Genomic DNA, 17,821 nt, shown 5'->3' on the forward strand with positions numbered 1-17,821 from the left:
ACCTTCCTGTCGCTTGCCATTTCAACACATCATCCTGCTCTCATGCCCACGTCTGTCCTTGGTCTGCTGCAACATATCAGTGAAGCCCAATGCAAACTGGAGGAACAGCACCTCATCTTCCGATTAAGCACTTTACAGCCCTCCGGACTTAACATTGAGTTCAACAACTTCAGATCATGAACTTTCTCCTCTATCTTGACCCCTTTTTAATCCTTTAAAATTTTTTTTTAAAATCTACTTATTTATTGTTTCCCCCCCTTTCACTATCCTTTTTTCCCCAACCACTGCCCCCTCCCCGCAATCCACTCCCAAAAGAACCATCTGTTACTCGTTCCATGTTGTTCTTTCAGAGTACTGACCCTCGTTCTGTTATTAACACATTCTGCTTTCTTACCTTAATGCCACCATCAGCATCTTCTTTAGCCCTTACCACTACAATTAACAAACCCTTTGTCTTTTTGTACATGACATTTGTCAATTTCTCCTTAGTCCCCACCTATCGCTGGCCTTCTACCCAGCTTCAGTGAAGTCAACTTGTAGATCTAAGGATATATTTTCTGTTTTCACTGGGTTAGGCATTCTGCTAAGTGTATCCAATGTGACCATCATGTTACCTGGCTTGTACCCAAGCTCACAGTCGTAGCCTTGAATCTTTATCAAGAGACAGTACAATCTCGGTGGTGCACTAGTCAATGGTTTTCGCCAAATTATCTCCAGTGGCTCGTGGTCAGTCTCTACCATAAATCTTTTGCCAAATAGATAGATATGAAAATGCATGTTTCCAAGCACTAAAGCTAATGTTTCTCGCTCGATGTTGGAGTAGTTAGATTGCGTTACGGACAGAGATTTTGAAGCAAATGCAATCAGTTTGCCTTTTTGTAGCATGCATGATCCCAGACCTTTGTGAGGCATCTATTTCCAGGGTAGTTGTCTCCCTAGGATCTTGAAATTGGAATGTCAATGCTTCTGATTATGGCTTTTCAGTGCTTTAAAGAGGTATTGTTGGTCTTCGTGCCACAGGAAAGGCATTTCCTTTCTCAACAATTCCCTTCACAATAAAGATTTTTGAGCAAAATTGCGAATATATGGAGACAAGAAATTAAAGAGAGCTAGACATCTTCAAAGATTGTCCTTATCTTGGGTAGTTAGCATTGCCTTAATATCCTCTATTTTATTTGGATTGGGACATATGCTAGCACTGGAATAAATAGAACCAAAGAAATGTATCTGCTGCACGTTGATGTTATATTTCAGACTGCTCTATTCCAATCCTTCATCACATGCCACTTACATCAAAAAGTGCAGATTATGGTCATGTTTTTGCTTTGTTCTTCTCACAACAGCTATAACATCTGCGATACAGATGCATCTTGGCACAGTGCATGTGATGCAGTCTATAGGAACTTGAAAGAGATCTTGGCTAGCAGATAGCCCAAAAGGAAGTAATTGAAAACAGTATCATCCGAATAGGGTACGAAATGTAGCAAGCTCTTGGGGCTTTTCTGTGAGTTGTACTGACCAGTAACCATGCTTGACGTCAAGCTTCAAGAAGAATTTGGCACCAGCAAATCTCAGATTTAACCCTTCTAATGTAGGTATTTTGTAAGGACAACATTTCAAAGCTGCATATAAACGTCATGGATTGAGGCATACTCTCAATGATCTGTCCTTTCTGACACATGAGTGAGCTACACCAACCTGTGTGCTCTTGTACTCTTCTAATAATGCCATCTTTATCCATTTTGTCCAGTTCAAACTTCAATTTGTCCTGTAAGTGGGTGCTGCACTTGTGTTGTGGATTTACATTCTCTCCCAAGAATAATGTTGCAGATCCCTTGAAACTGCCAATTTTGGTAGAAACATTGTGGATATTTCGAAGTTAGGTCATGAGCTGAGGTGATAGGAGGGGTTTCTGATCTGCCTTGTGATGTTTGATTGATTCAATGGATTGTTACCAGGGTGAGATCATGGCACACCAATAAACCTACAATCACTGGGCCTTTAGTTTCCACAATGTAGAACATCTGTGACACCAGGAGGAGAGACTGTACTTGCACTCCATTGTAAACCATTGTGCATTGAAACTTGCGCAGTAGTACGCTTCGCCATTGCCTTCCATGTCTTTTAGAATTTGCAGAGGTAGTATGTTGGCACTTGCCCCTGTGTAAATCTTAGCCAATAACAAATAGTTACCAACTTTCTTAACACAGATGATTTGAATCTTGACAAACACTTCGGACGGTGTGATGGCATCTGTGTTTTCCACGAAACTGACTGTGTGAAACATGTGTTCGCTGCTCTTCGTCTCATCATGTACATCATTGTAATTTTCTGTTTTGTCAATCACCTCATGTATATGTTTCTGGTTGGATACTGGATGGTTATTCTTATTAATTGAAAGTATGGTCCGTTTGGATCAGTGCATGGCTTTTTGTAACTGCATCAGCCTTTGCCAATGGCCCTTTCTGATATATGCCTTGCAGGATTGATGAAAAGCTGGGCATTTCCTTGGTGCATGCAGAAGTCTGCACCTAGAGTCATAGGGGTCTACAGCACAGAAAAAGGCCCTTCGGCCCATCGAGTCTGTGCCAGTCAAACAAGTACCTAATTATTCTAATCCCATTTTCCAGCACTAGGCCCATAGCCTTGTACGCCATGGCATTGCAAGTGCACATCCAAATACTTCTTAAATGTTATAAGGGTAACTGCCTCTACCACCCTTTCAGGCAGTGAGTTCCAGATTCCCAACACCCTCTGGGTGAAAAAATTCTTCCTCACATCCCCTCTAAACCTCATGCCCCTTACCTTAAATCTGTGCCCCCTGGTTACTGATCCCTCCACCAAGAGGAAAAGTTCCTTACTGTTTACACTATCTATACCTCTCAATCTTATACACCTCAGTCATGCCCCCCTCAATCTCCTTTGCTCCAGGGAAAATAACCCCAGTCTATCCAATCTCTCCTCATAACTAAAGCTGCCCAGTCCAGGCAACATCCTGATATATTACCTCTGCACTCTCTCTAGTGCAATCACATCCTTCCTACAATGCTCTGGCTGTGGCCTAACCAACGTTTTATACAGTTCCAGCATAACCTCCCTGCTCTTACATTCTATGCCTCGGCTAATAAAGGCAAGTATCCCATATGCCTTCTTAACCACCTTATCTACCTGTCCCACTACCTTAAGGGACCGGTGGATATGTACACCAAGGTTCCTCTGATCCTCGGTACTTCCCAAGGTTCTACCATTCATCGTGTATTCCCATGCCTTGTTTGTCCTGCCCAAGTGCATCACCTCACACTTATCCAGATTAAATTCCATTTGCCACTGATCAGCCCATCTGACCAGCCCGTCTATATCCTCTTGTAATCTAAGGCTGTCTTCCTCACTATTTACCACCCCACCAATTTTCATGTCATCCAGGAACTTACTGATCAACCCTCCTACATTCCTAACACTCCTACATTCAAGCCTTCCACATGTCTCACTAGGTTTGTGTGTTCTAGCAAGTGCGTTAATAACCGGGGTTGTATTTGGGACCTGTAAACTTTGTCGGCCTGCAAGGATCACTTTGTATGTACGCCCATTTTTCAGTAGTGCCTTGCTGCTATATGTTTTGGGCTTGTCTAACAGATCTGTCTGAAATGCTTCCATGGGAGTGGATGCGATCACCAACTCAACATTTCTGTCTGCTAGCTCTGCGTTTGAAAAAAAATCACTGGAATTCAGCTCCTCTGTCCATGTTTAGGCCAAGGTTGTAATGAAGTCAGGAGCCAATTGGCCGTTGCAGAACCCAAATTGAGCATCAGTGAGCAGGTTATTGCTGAGTAAGTGCTGTTTGGTTGCACTGTTGCCTGTTATAACGCAGATGATGTGCACCACGTGGTTCAAATCCACAAAGGAAACTTAATCACGTGGTCACAATGGTTTTGAAATTTGTATTTTATTTTGATATGCATGCCCTGAATTCAGAATAAGTCTACCATGACTTCAGAGATTTTTAGAAAACTAAATTAGACATTTATTAACAAAAGAAAAGGTTTCAAGCCCATACCTAGGTCCACAAATATCTACTATAACAACTCCTAAAACCCCTAATTAATCTGGCTTACAGTTACACCCCCGTTAAGGCAACTATATAAAAAAAAATAGATTTTAAACAGATGCCAGCAAGTTACCACAGTACCCTGGACAGTAGAATTCAAAGTGGCTTTTCCCACTTTCGGTTTCTGTAGACAGCAGCTTAATGCACAAATACTGGAGGCTTTTCACACTTCTGGTAGATCTTACAATGCTTTCCTTGACACATAGCCTCTTCTCCTTTATACATTTTTCTCCCTTTTAATGTAAATCCCATTGTTTCCATATGTCTTTGGAACTTTACCTTTCTAATAATAAGTCATTTCATGGTGCTAATATTATCAGTAACCTTTTGCAAAAATAGACACATTGCTTGACCTAGCTTCTCTGGCTAAGTGTAACATGCCACCATCTCTAAAATTAAAGCTACCCTGATTTATCTAAAAATGCAAATTTTCCTCAGCTCACATCATAACACTTCAGCCATGTCTATGTATTTAGCATTTCAAACCTAGCGTCTTTTGATGACTTAAAAGCCTCCTGGCCAGCTACCTCCACTTCAATTACATCCCCGACACACAGACACACACTATCCAAACCTGACCATTAACCTACTTTTACAATAAATCACAATACTATTATGAGAATTATTATACTTTTGTGACATGCCTACACCTTCCATTACTTTGCTGATGATTGATATCTTATAATTGTTTAACTTACTTGAGCCAGTGAAGCAGAATACTTCATTTAAAAAGTGGAAAGATTTATTCTGCCACACAAATTTAACTATATGCAAAACTTAATTGGTCGGGTCAATAGCCAGGGCACATAAACCAATTCCTGCAATGTTAAAGGATATAAAACTGTGATGTCTATGCTAAATTTAGCTTACCCCCATTTTCTAAATTACTAATCTTTTCCTTTACGCTAATTAAATAGGAAAGCTTGCTGTGTTAAGCAAAGGACAGGAGGAGAGCAGGATATTGAGTGACCGTTCAATAAATTATACATGATTTCCTGCTGTCTAATCAGTCATTACTGTTCTCTCTTCTGTTCAAGCCCCTGTTAATCCATTTAGAGTGGATTTCCAGGATTATGGAAAGGTTAACACAGGGCCACCTAATGTCAACCGTCTGCCTTGTCTTCTAGTTTTCAATCTAGATACCTGATTATAACAAATAAAAATGGCTAAACACTTCAGTAACAGCTTGATATTTTAACTTTCACAATACTCAGCTGAAAGATCCAATTACATCAAAGCTGGGAACCATCTTTGAAATGAGACACAAAACAAACAGAAATGCTCAATAGGTGGGGGCGGGAGGAGAAAGCACCAGGAGGAATAAGGGGACAGACCAAGGTCTGATTTGAGTGACACTGCCACCATGACAATCTAAGTGGGGCAAGGGGTGGTTTGGGGCAACCTGTTAAATTTTCTTTTACAAGAAAAACTGCTTTTCCATTGGAACTGGAGGCTGTCAATACTAATGTTATGAGGATGAGAAAGGAAGCTTTCAGAACCAATCAAATGGACCAGAGACTAGAACTGAAGAGCATCAGAACCAGATTGGCTGAGAAATAGAATGGAAGACTATTAAAACTAAATGAGATGTTGCTTACTGCCATTGTTAATTGTGGACAAACTAGAGGCAAAGAAACAATGTATCATAATAAGATAATGGTTTCTGAAAGTCAGTTACAGATGTATTTTAGTATTTTATGTACAAAGAAATTATTATAACAAATAAGAAGCTCTGAGAATACAATTTTTAACACCATTTTCTTCAAAAGAACATTAAAGTCTGTTCTGATGTGGCATTATGTAAAGGTTCATATCCTTCGCAACTAGTTACAGTTGTTTTGAGATAAGAAAGTGCACTTGTGGGCTTTATCTGAGTATGCCTGTCACATCACAAATTGCCAGAATTTAAAAGTAAAATAGGGATTGGGCTGGAGTGATGAGAATTATTTAAATTTAAGTAAATTATACAGAGATCCCCATAATTAGGATTTTATCACATCATATTACTATGATGTACAACACAGGCCATTGGTCTGTTTGTGGGTGTGTAGTGTCGGACTGTGCTATAACTTTGAAAGCTGCTTTCAGTTTATTTACATGCATAAGCTGAAAATCACTTATTTTACAGTAATGTGGGGAAAGTCTGGCATGGGGTGTTTGTACTACAACACACCAAACATATTACAGTGCAGTAATACTATCACATTATCACTTAAGCAGTACAGGTTAAAAATACTTTCTATAGAATCACAGGCCCACCAATATAAACCTATAGACAGAGCTCTCATTTTTAAAAAAATAAGTGACAATGTTTAATATTTTAGATGAAACATTCCTAAAACATCTATTTTTACTATATTCCTCAAAATGTTGCTTCTGCCTTTGAGAATTAAAATGTAATCTGGATCAACATAAAACAAAATACTTCCAAGTCTGTTTTAAATAGCCGTTTGATAGCACAGAGCTTGAGTATTGCTAAAAGAGAAATGTCAAAACTTTCTGTCTTGCACTCTTCAGGACACTTCACACAAATAATAGGGGTAAACAACAATTTACACTCAGAACAGAGTGCTGATTAGTTGGCAATTGGTCTCTGATTGGTAGAAACGTTGCCAAGGAGAATGCACCAATTGGTGGTGACTGACAGTTAACCACCAAGCGTTGTTTGAAATTTAAACCAGGCAGCTGGACCCTGATTAGTCAAGGTGTTGCCCTGAGGAATGAGTCAGCGAATGACTGTCACTTATTTTGTTCAGCTAAAACAGGTGAGATGTATTAGTCGGGCTTGTAGTTTGGCACATTTGTGTGTACTAGAAGCTACATATATTAATAGACAGGGCCATGTTCTGTGCAGGCAGAAAGAACATGTACACACATTGCGCCTGTGACAACCATTCACTGACTCATTCCTCAGGACAATGCTTTGACCAATCAGGGTAAAGCTGCCTGGTTTAAATTTCAAACAATACTGGGCAGTGAACTTTCATTCACCATCAATTTGTGAATTCCACATGGCAACGCCTCTAACAATCAGAGTCCACTTACCAACCAATCAGCACTCACTTCTCACAGGAGAAATTGTTGTTTTCTCCTTATATCATGAAGTGCCCTGATGAGTGCAAGACAAAAGCTTCGACATGTCTCGTTTTTCAGCAATACTCAAGTCTGTTTTAGTTTATATTTTTCTAGATCTCAAGGCAAAGTTTCATGGCCTAAAATCAAAACCTAGTTTAAAAAAAAAACAAAATTTTTAAACCTAGTATCCCTTCTTCAATTATTTTCCAAAGGGCATTTTATATCAGTTTTTTAACAGTATAGAGAGAGCAATGTTTCAGTTTGGCCAAATACCGTTCAGCTTGTGCATATGAATGTAAAGTCCTATTCATAAAATGTAATACTAATTAAGAGCATACTTTGATATCAGGAAAACTATAGTTACTTTCAAGCATCAATATTTACTCGTCATTTTTTAAAAAAATGAAAACAGTCAAAACCAGCAAAGAAGCCCCACATTGAAGCTTTCAAATAATTTATAAGGTGCAGTTTTGGCTGGCAGCACTTACCATTTCTACATCTCCATCAGCTATAGCTCGCAATAATTTTTCCACCTGCAATAAAATTGCAACAAACTAAGCTCCTTCTGTTAAAAATAAGGAATGAAAATGGATTATCTGGTTCAGTACAACGCTTTGTAACAGTTCAGTAATCTGGCAAACAAGGGTTACACAGGTGTACAAATTACAAAGTCAGGATTTTTAAAAATTCAATTTCTTAAACGTGTGCAAGTCTGTTGTGAAAGCTTTATTTTAGGAAACTTCACTAGCAAAGTATTTACTGTCTGAAATAAAAAATAGATTAACCCTTAAACCATTATTTTTGTTTTGTGTTGTCAGCTATAAATTTCCATGATTCCACATAAATCTGAAATTAAACTTCGCTGGCAGTTCTCTTATGGGCTAAAAGCTTAATTTTACATCACTATCAGTCTTCTCATTAAAACATATTCACTTATTCTTATAAATAGCATCACGAGGCATTGTTAATAGGTTAAGTATTTCCAATGCTGTTGTAAGATTATTTTAAGTCTTCAAATGCTCTACATTTAATGGGATGGTTTGGAGACAAGGCGATGGCATAAATATTTTTGTGAAATGGCTTAGCAACCTGTGGATAACAAAGAACCTTAAGTAGAATCACAGCCTACTAATCTGCTTATCCCTGGCCTATTCCCTAAAAAACTATGGCACAACCTGATCAAGAAGCAGAATTACAGTTAATAAAATTAATTAATTCTATTCTAATGGAACCATTACAGACTTGTAAAGTGCTTTAATACTCACCTCATTATTCCTCCCAAGTCATGTTGAGAACATGTACATTTGTGGTTTTTAAAATGACCTTATGTACAAATGATGCAGAAGTACAATACACTGAAGCAAAGACAGGAAAAGACACCTAAGAATTTAACTAGTTTTGTCATTAAAAAAAACGTAACAGCACAAAGTGAAAATATGGTAGTATCATTGGCTATAAAATATTTATCCTATGCGATGTCAAATTGTTAGATTACTGATCACATTTACAGAATTTAATTTTATTTGTGCATTTACAAACTGATTACATGTTGGGGCAGTGAAATAATCAATTCATCTACTTGTGTGGAACAATTCCAAATAAAATTGGTATTCTATGATGTACCTTGTTTCCTTTGCAAATATGTGAAAGTGAACACTATTTTCATTATGTTCTATTTGCTACTAAAACAAAGCAGTTTAAGTTGTTTAGCAGACCTTTAGATTTAGTGGTTGAACAGACCAGACAGAGAAAATGTGGAAAAATTGTCCGCAATGATATAATAAAACAGCGTTCACCTCTTTGTATTTGCCTTTCTCTTCTTCATGCTTCATCTCAACCGATATGGAGGAATAAGTGGAAATAGATGATTTCTGACTACCAGCATCAGTGGAAGGCTGAGTAGATCTACCAGACTACAGAATGCAACAGTTAAGTTCGTATAAGTTAAATCAACAAAAACAGAATTAGATAAGTTACTTAAATCTGATCCCATATTTAAATTGAAAGCTTTGGAAAATAGGAATGCAGCACAATAAACTAAAGACAACAAAAATATACTTGTGTGTCGATACGTGTATTTAGATGTATTAGCCCATAATATATACTCAAATGCTTTAAACTTGCTCTTTTTCTTTAGAGTTAAAAGACAGACAACTTGGCAGTGGTAGTTACCTCTGGCATGCTCTGCCGTCTGTCATTGCTAATGTAGGTAATCTCCAGCAAATCTAATATCTGTGAGGAAACAGAACAATTTTTTAAAAAATGTTTATAATCAACAGGTAACAATATATCTATATTCTTAATGGAACAATAAATGTTTAGGCACAAAATTAAAATTCCTTAAAAATTATAAGTATTTTACTGCGCAAGTCAAAATGTTAACATGAATTAGCTGCACAATATGGCGTAATATTCCTCCCAGCTATTCACCTTATTTTCATTTTCTAATTTTGACCATTTTTATCTTTGAATTTCTGGGATGTTCACTTAAATTCTTGTCTTATGTTTATAACCTCTCCAAAGGTGCACGCATCCTGTGGTCAAGCGATTTTTCTTGCCAAACTGCCACCATAAATTCTACGCTTAGCAAAGAACGACAAGGTACATGATGAAACTTCGCCTGATTTTCCCATTCCCTTGGGAAGCACCAAGCCTCATTTTGGCACAATCTCAGATTGGAAACTGCAAACAGCACAAAATTCAGGTCTACATCCTCCATCATACTACCTCATTTTGTAAAGAGACATTACTAGACCAGTAAGAATAAGGGTAAAATAGTATGCCAATTTGTGAAGAGAATTCAGTCCAAGGGAAAAAGATTTCATACACATCCTTAGATATCAAAAATGATTTTTTTTTTAAAAAGTCACTGAGTTGGTAAAGTTAGCTTTTTGAATGCACTAGTATGTAGTCCCCAATTAATAAACCGCTGAAAGATAATCTGGTGCCTGGTGAAAAGTTTGGTTTGCTTCTTAGTTAAAACCTGTTTAAGTTATTTTTGACAAGCTGATGCTCGAACAGGCAATATACATATAAACCATTCCATCCTTTCCCTTCATCTTTGTGAAGGAAAGACAAGAAGAGACTTAGACAGCAAAAGATAAATGACAATCTTCGTGTCAAAAATATAAAATTGACTACTGGACTAGTTCTTTCTAAGAAAGAGCAATATGATTGTAGAACTTCAGAAGCACTGACTTTGTGCCTCCAAATTCAATTTTACCAAAATACTCATATGAAATAATTAAGATACTGCAACCTAATTTTCAACATTGAATCTTACATAAAATACAGCTTCTTCTCTTTCATCATTTTTCATAAGAGCAACCATTTCTCCTCCTACATATTTCACAATGACAAATAATGTGATCTTACAATACAAGAATCATACCTCATGTCAAACAGCATCAATACATGGATCAATATACAGTTTATCCTATATTACCTTAGAATTGAGTGCACATTGCAAAGGCGTTTCTTTCATTTTGTTCTGGATTTCATTATTAGCACCATTCTCCAGCAGAACTTGAATGATGCCGTCATAACCCCATCGAGCTGCAATGTGGAGAGGTGTATCACCTTTGTCATTTGTCATGTTTAATTTGCAGGTATTTAAATGGTAATAGACCAGAGCTTTGACACACTGCAAAGAATAAACATAAAACTATTGAGCTTCACTGAAAGAACTAACATTGTATATTCACATCTTTACTTCTAACTTAGATCCTATCGGAATATTTATGGAAGGTTATCTTAACAGGAAATTTTAAAGCTGACCAAGTGGTTACTGTGTACTCAGAGCAGGCAGTGTGTACTTAATAATCACAGTAAGCTTTCCTGATTTTCAATTAAATACTCTCATCAGAATTTATCAATATAGCCATCACACTGATTTTATGCTTGTATGTTACAGCTTCCAAAACTTTGTTAATATCTAATTAAACTTGTTTTCCAGTTAGAACATCCTGAAAATCAGCTGCAAGTAGATTCTTTCAAAACTTAGTTAAATGAGATATATCAGTACGGTGAAGAGACTAAATGTTTTTCTCACTTCAAGTAATATTTATTCAAAGAAGAGCAAAAGAGATCCTCCAGTCAACATTTATACCTCCACCCACATCCAAAACAGATGATTTCATCAGTTATTCCATTGCTGCTTGTAGGGGCTTGCTGTGCACAAATTAACTGACGTATCTTCTACATTACAAGGGTGACTACAGTTCAGAAATACTTCATTGGTTGTAACGTGGTTTGGGACGTCCTGCTTTTTAAGTACAAGTTATTTATCTTCTTTCTTTGTGAGGAAATATGGGCCATTTTCAAATCCTGACCCTCGATAAAATATGTGCTGCGAAATAGTATTTCAAATTACATTCAAAATCTGTGACCATATTATTCAATTTTCCTGTCAAGTACAAAATCATAAGCAAAATCTAACATCTGGAAAAGATCAAATGTAAACTGGCCTTTTCAATTATTAAGTTTGATACTCTTTAGAGGATAATTTATGTATCTTGTGCTATTATATGTCATTAAAGACTAGGTAGAAATACAGCACCACTACTTAGGAGACAAACGAGGGGACATACATTTGGTTTTCTGAATTTGCTTTTCTTTGCCATGCTCTTCTCCGCTTCTCTCTGAGTTAGCATTTTGTTCTTTAATATGCAGGTCTATATTGGCAGTGCACCAGACCACTGCACAAGCCAGCAAATTTCCATGGTCCCTCATCTGTGATGCGTTTACTCATCTCTGCTGTGACAGTAGCCATGAGATGCCAATTAAAAGCTTAATGCCATCAGCCGGGATTCCTGCTTTTGATCACCAGCTAGGCTCATATGAATAGTAGTTACCTGGGCACATACCAAAGATCTCAACAAGTGACACCAGCTTCTGGAGACAAGAGGTAAGAGGAGAAAATGAGAAAGGTGGGGTGGGAGTGGAAGGAGCCCAACATCGACATACTGAGGTTTATTAGCGCTACATGACATTTTTAAACACTTCATTATCAATCAACAAAGCGGCTGAAATTACATGATAAATTCAGCAGGTCAAATAGCATCCATGCCCAATGCTATCTCTATAATCTCCTTCAGTCTTACAAATTTCCCATCCCGAAAAATCTTCATTCCTCTGACTCTAGCTTCTTGTGTGTCCCATCCTGCCACCTTTTGCTCCACCATTGGCAGTTGTGCCTTCAGTTGCCTGGGTCCCACAACTCTGGGGTTTCCTTCTTTAATCCCCCCTCATATCCATTTCCCCTTCTCCTTTAAGATCCTCCTTAAAATCTACTGCTTTAACAAAGCTTTTGATCAACCTTCACCTCTGCAAATGCGTTGAAATGAAAAAGAATGTCTTGCACTTATATAGCACCTTTCACAACCTCAAGATGTCCCAAGCACTTAATAGCCAATTAAGTACTTCTGAAATGCCGTCACTGTTGTAATGTTGGATGATTTTCTATGTTAAAAGCATTGTATAAATGCATGCTTTGTTATAGTTCATATTGTTAAGCATTAGGTCAATAAGAGATCATTGCAAGGTCTAAAACTAAATGAGGAGGTAGAAGGAATCAATTGTGGGAGTTGTGCAGAGAGTAGGATAACAGATGGAGATGGAGGGGTGGGAGAGAAGAGAGAGAGGACAGAGGAGGAGATGGGGCTAAGCTTCGAAATGCTGTGGTGTGGAAGTGTAGTGGAAGCACACAGTCAAGTTATCTTTCTGGAACAGAATTTGTAACCACATTTATGTAAAGCAGCTATAAATTGAACAGAATTCAACTTTTATTAAAACTTACATCTTCATGGCCATGCATGCAAGCCAAATGAAGTGGAGTATTGCCATTATTATCTTGTACTTCAGTGCTGGCTTTGTAGTCCAGAAGCAGCAACTATATATTTAAAAAAAGTAGTATCAAAAGCTGTCTGCAACTTAATTAAACTGAACACTTAAGAAATTATCAATAATATGGTATTTTCCAATTATATTACATGTAAAAGTAAAGATCATTCAAGCAAAAACAATTTGCAGTAAATTTCTTACTCCCATTTGTGGGTTATGGACAGGGTGACAACACCATGATACCGTTTCTCTGACCCAAATACTGAGAGTACAGCTTCCAGTTAGAAATGTGGTATTATCCCTCATGTCCATTCACTGTACTACACAATTACCAAATAGTAGTTTCATAGCCAATTAAGTTCCCCTTCACAAGCTTAAAAAATGCCCAGGTAACTGAAAAGTGTTTTTTTTTTAAAACTGCATTTACTTAAAATAAAAAAATTGAAAGGCTGCAATCAGTTTTCAGACATGCCTCAAAATTCTTGGTCTGATTTACTTACAGTCACATCTTGAAACCCTTTCTGACAGCATAGGTGAAGTGGAGTGGACCCATGATAGTCTGTAGCATTAACTGCACCTCCCTTTGCCACCAACATGTCAATTAACGATGCTTGGCCTTTAAGATAAAATGCTTGTGTTAAATATTAATTGAGAAAAACTCACTACACAATTTAATTTCAAATATAAAGGATTTTAAAAAAGGTACAAATTACCCATCTGTAGAAATTTAATCGCAGCACAAATACAGGGCTTACCATAGAAAGCAGCTACGTGCAATGGTGTATAACCCCGGTCATCTCTGGAACATGGTGTGACAATAGATGGATCATTCATCCGTCTACAAGATAGATACGTTGTCAGACACCTGATTCACTTGTTTCTTTTTTTTTAAAAGATCAGCTAACTGGCTGATATATAGAAAATAAAACAAATGTGTCCTTACAATTTTGAAGTTTCCAGGGAGGCTGTACACACATGCACATATTTACAAGTTGGACATTCTATAAGATTCATTGGCATTTAGCTCCTAAATTTTGCTCCTGTACACAACCACCTTGGAAAGGGTGAAGACTGGACTGTATCTCACCTCAGTTTTAGCTCTGCTGACACAGCTAGCTCACTCCACCACCCTCAAATTTTGGCTGAAGCATACTAATAGATCAGTTCATCTGTACTTTGTCTGAGAATTAAACATTACTAATAAACCAATTTCAAATTCAGTTTTTTGCAGCATTCTTTTCACCCATTTGTTAATTGCAAGTCTCTTCAAGGAGTACAGATTTACCATTTTAGCCAGTAATAGTCCAGTTCAAGCAATATCAATGCCATTGCAGATTCAAGTCCATTGCTCTCATTTTCCCCCTCTTTTATTCCCTTCATGTCCATTTAGACCTGTCCCCTCCCCTTCCTGTAACAGTCATGTCACCATTCATTTCTCCCCCATCTCGACCCCAACTCTTCACTGTTCCACTGCCTTCCTACCCTCCGGCCATCCTTCCAGGTTTGAATTTCCCTTGGATAAACCCACAGCAACCCTTTGTGCCTTTCTCAGCATTCTCTGTAGGATATGTCAGGGTACATATCACTGCCTCCTTATAAACAGAAACCCCAAGTGCTTTCTGGAGGATAAAATGACAAGTTCAAGTTGTTGGTACAAACACAGGCTTAGAACACCACACACCAGTGATGACCCTCAGTTTCAGCTGGAAACAGTGAGAACTCATGGGTCCTACCTATGTGCAAGGGTCTGAATTGGTTAAGTCACTGATATTCATGGTGCTTTTGCAGCCCAATAAAACTGACATGAACTCTTGATATCCTGTGGCCTCATGCTAATGATGGGACCCAAATCTTGTAAGTTCTATACCTGTGCCTATTGAACATACACATTGGAGAATGAATCCCCACCAACTTGAGAGTTAACAAGTCACGGCTAGCCGCAAAAAGATGTATTCTCTTCCCTTGTGTGAATTAAAATCCTTACCACAACAAACATATCTGTGAAACACTGTTGATTTATGCCAGTTTTATCAGTACTCAGGTCATCAAACTAAAACAATGGGCAGAATTTTACAGCCCCTTTATGGTGGGGGCGGGCCTGTAAAATGCGGAGAGTCATTCAAAAGACCATTGACTTGGCAGAACTAGAAAATCCAGCCAGCGGAAGGGACTGTGAAATTCCACCCAATGACTCTCTCCCTGCAGATGCTACATGACCTGCTGAGTATTTACAGCATTTTCTATTTTTAATTTAGTCTAGAATCCTTTCCTGACGATAGACTCCACCCAAATATCCCCAGCCTTGGAGTGAGCTCACAAGCAATCATACTTCATGTAAAAAGCAAAAGGGGAACCTCATGGTCCTACATTACATTCTTGAAGTTAACACACAAATTAGATTACACAAAGCCATCGTCATCGAAGAATTCATAGTCACATTTTAATGATCTGTAAAATATCAAGCTGTGTGTCAAGAAAATTGTCACCATATCCTTACATGTCATACTTAGCCTCACATATATACTATCCACATATTTACATTTTTCTCCAATTAGAAATACCATTACATCAGCCCCTTCGGTTATTTTATCACCACCTTACCCTGAAACAAGTTTCTCGCAGCTATCACAGAAACAGAGGGGATGACACATCTTTTGAACACTATCTTCATCAGTTTCACCTTGACTTAATAATGCTTCCACTTCTACCTGATTACCAGTTGCAATGTGCTGCAAGAAAGAAGCACAAAATTAAAAAACTTTGTAAAAAAGAGTATAGAAGGCAGAAGGAAATCTTCCATTTCTTCATTAGTTTCCCTCCCTCCTCTCCCTTTCCAAGCAATAAAATACAATACGCCATTCTCTGGTGCAAAAAAGGCAGCCAGCCATTCTGCTTGCAGACAATTGCTGTTTATGATCAAGCCCTTCCTTCTCTGTCTCAGCGTCTATCATTTTCTTTACATTTATAAGGCATTTTGATACATTAAAAAGGTGTTTTATATGTTGTTTCTTGGTGTTGTTACTACTACAAGGGAGCAGCTATGATGACTTGATGCCTAATTTTAAAAAAACATTCATTCAAAAGATATGGGCTTTGCTGGCTAGGCCCGCATTTATTGCCCATTAATTGCCCTTGAGAAGGTGGTGGCAAACTGTTTTCTTGAACCACTGCAATTTATGTGATGGAGGTACATCCCAGTGCTGTTAGGGAGGGAGTTCCAGGATTTTGACCCAGCGACAACGAAGGGACAGCAATATGTTTCCAAGTCAGGATGGTGAGTGGTTTAGAAGGGAACTTCCAGGTGGTGGTGTCCCTGTGTATCAGCTGCCCTTGTTCTTCTAGATGGCAGTGGTTGTGGATTTGGAAGGAGCCTTAGTGTGTTTCTGCAGTGCATCTTGCAGATGGTACACAATGCGCCATTCTCTGGTGCAAAAAAGGCAGCCAGCCATTCAGTGATGCAAGGAGTGAATGTTTGTAGATGGGGTGCCAATCAAGTGGGCTCCTTTGTCCTGGATGGTGTCAAGCGTTTGTGTTGTTGCAGCTGCACTCATCCAGGCAAGGGAAAGTATTCCATCACACTCCTGACTTGTGCCTTATAGATTGTGGACAGGCTTTGGGGAGTCAGGAGGCGAGTTGCTTGCTGCAGGGTTCTTAGCCTCTGACCTGCTCTTGTAGCCACAGTATTTATATGGCTAGTCCAGTTCAGTTTCTTAGTCCCTTTAGGGAAATTCCTTGCCTCAGCTCAATGTTAGACCTAAATGGCCTATTTAAAATAAATATTAATTGTGTGAAAAATCATATACAATGAAACAGCAACACCACTGGATGAATCTTTGTGGGCTTGTGAATGGCTATAAATCAAAAGCTTAGAATCAAAGATTGGCAGGCAAAACAGTAGCAGAACAATGGGCCACCTTTATAGAAGAGATTACATTCCCACAAGAGGAACAGGTAGGGCAAACAAAGCCAGAACTCCCTGGATAACAAAAGAGGTGGAGAATATGAAGCAGAGAAAGGTTGTGTATGACAGACGTCAGGTTACTAATACAAGTGAGAACCAGGCTGAATATATAAAATTCAGAGTTTAAGTGAAAAAAGAAACAAGAGAAGCAAAGAGACAGTATGAAAAGAGACTGACAGTTAACAAAAAAGATCCAAAAATCTTCTACATGCATATAAATAGTAAAATGGTGTCAAAAGGAGGAATGGACCCAATTAGGGACCAAGGAGAGGATCTACACATGGAAGCAGAGGGCATGGCTGAGTTCTTGGTACCTGTTTTTACCAAGGAAGATGATGATAGCAAGGCATAGCAAAAAAGGTGGTTGAAACATTGGATGAACTAAAAAATTCACAAAGAGGAGGTATTAGGATGGTTGGCTGTATTTAATTTGACAGGTTACCAGAACTGGATTAGATACATCCAAGAGCACTGAGGAAAGTAAGGGTGGAAATTGTGGAAACACTGGCCAAAATCTTCCAATCCTTCTTAGAATATACAGGAGTGCTGACAGAGGACTAGAGAATGGCAAATGTTACATACTTGTTCAAAAAAGGTATGCAAGGATAAACCCAGCAACTGCAGGCCAGTCAGTTTAACCTCAGTGGCAGGGAGCTTGTAGAAACAATAATCCAGGATAAAATTAACGCAGTCTTTTGGACAATATGGGTCAATTAAGGAAAGCTAGCATGGATGCGTAAAGGGAAAACCCTGCTTAACTGATTTGAATTTTTTGATCAGGTGACAGAGGGTTGATGAGGGTAATGCGGTTGGTGTGTGAGTGATCTTCCAAAAAGGTA

At 38.3% G+C, this 17,821-nt stretch overlaps 1 protein-coding gene across 2 annotated transcripts in view; it reads right to left on the bottom strand.

The window, feature by feature from the left end:
- The window catches only part of ankrd27 (ankyrin repeat domain 27 (VPS9 domain)), a 98,627-nt gene that overhangs the window by 38,996 nt on the left and 41,810 nt on the right, over nt 1-17,821 (bottom strand). For both annotated transcript variants that reach the window (XM_041192033.1, XM_041192034.1), the window contains 8 exons: nt 15,623-15,750; nt 13,777-13,859; nt 13,522-13,637; nt 12,978-13,070; nt 10,626-10,823; nt 9,353-9,412; nt 8,977-9,093; nt 7,669-7,713 (listed from right to left, as the gene is read on the bottom strand). In XM_041192033.1, coding sequence (XP_041047967.1) covers nt 7,669-7,713; nt 8,977-9,093; nt 9,353-9,412; nt 10,626-10,823; nt 12,978-13,070; nt 13,522-13,637; nt 13,777-13,859; nt 15,623-15,750 — 840 coding nt within the window. The remainder of the gene's footprint in view (nt 1-7,668; nt 7,714-8,976; nt 9,094-9,352; nt 9,413-10,625; nt 10,824-12,977; nt 13,071-13,521; nt 13,638-13,776; nt 13,860-15,622; nt 15,751-17,821) is intronic.

Source organism: Carcharodon carcharias, chromosome 7 (genome assembly GCF_017639515.1).
Source record: "Carcharodon carcharias isolate sCarCar2 chromosome 7, sCarCar2.pri, whole genome shotgun sequence".
Classification (NCBI taxonomy): Eukaryota; Metazoa; Chordata; class Chondrichthyes; order Lamniformes; family Lamnidae; genus Carcharodon; species Carcharodon carcharias.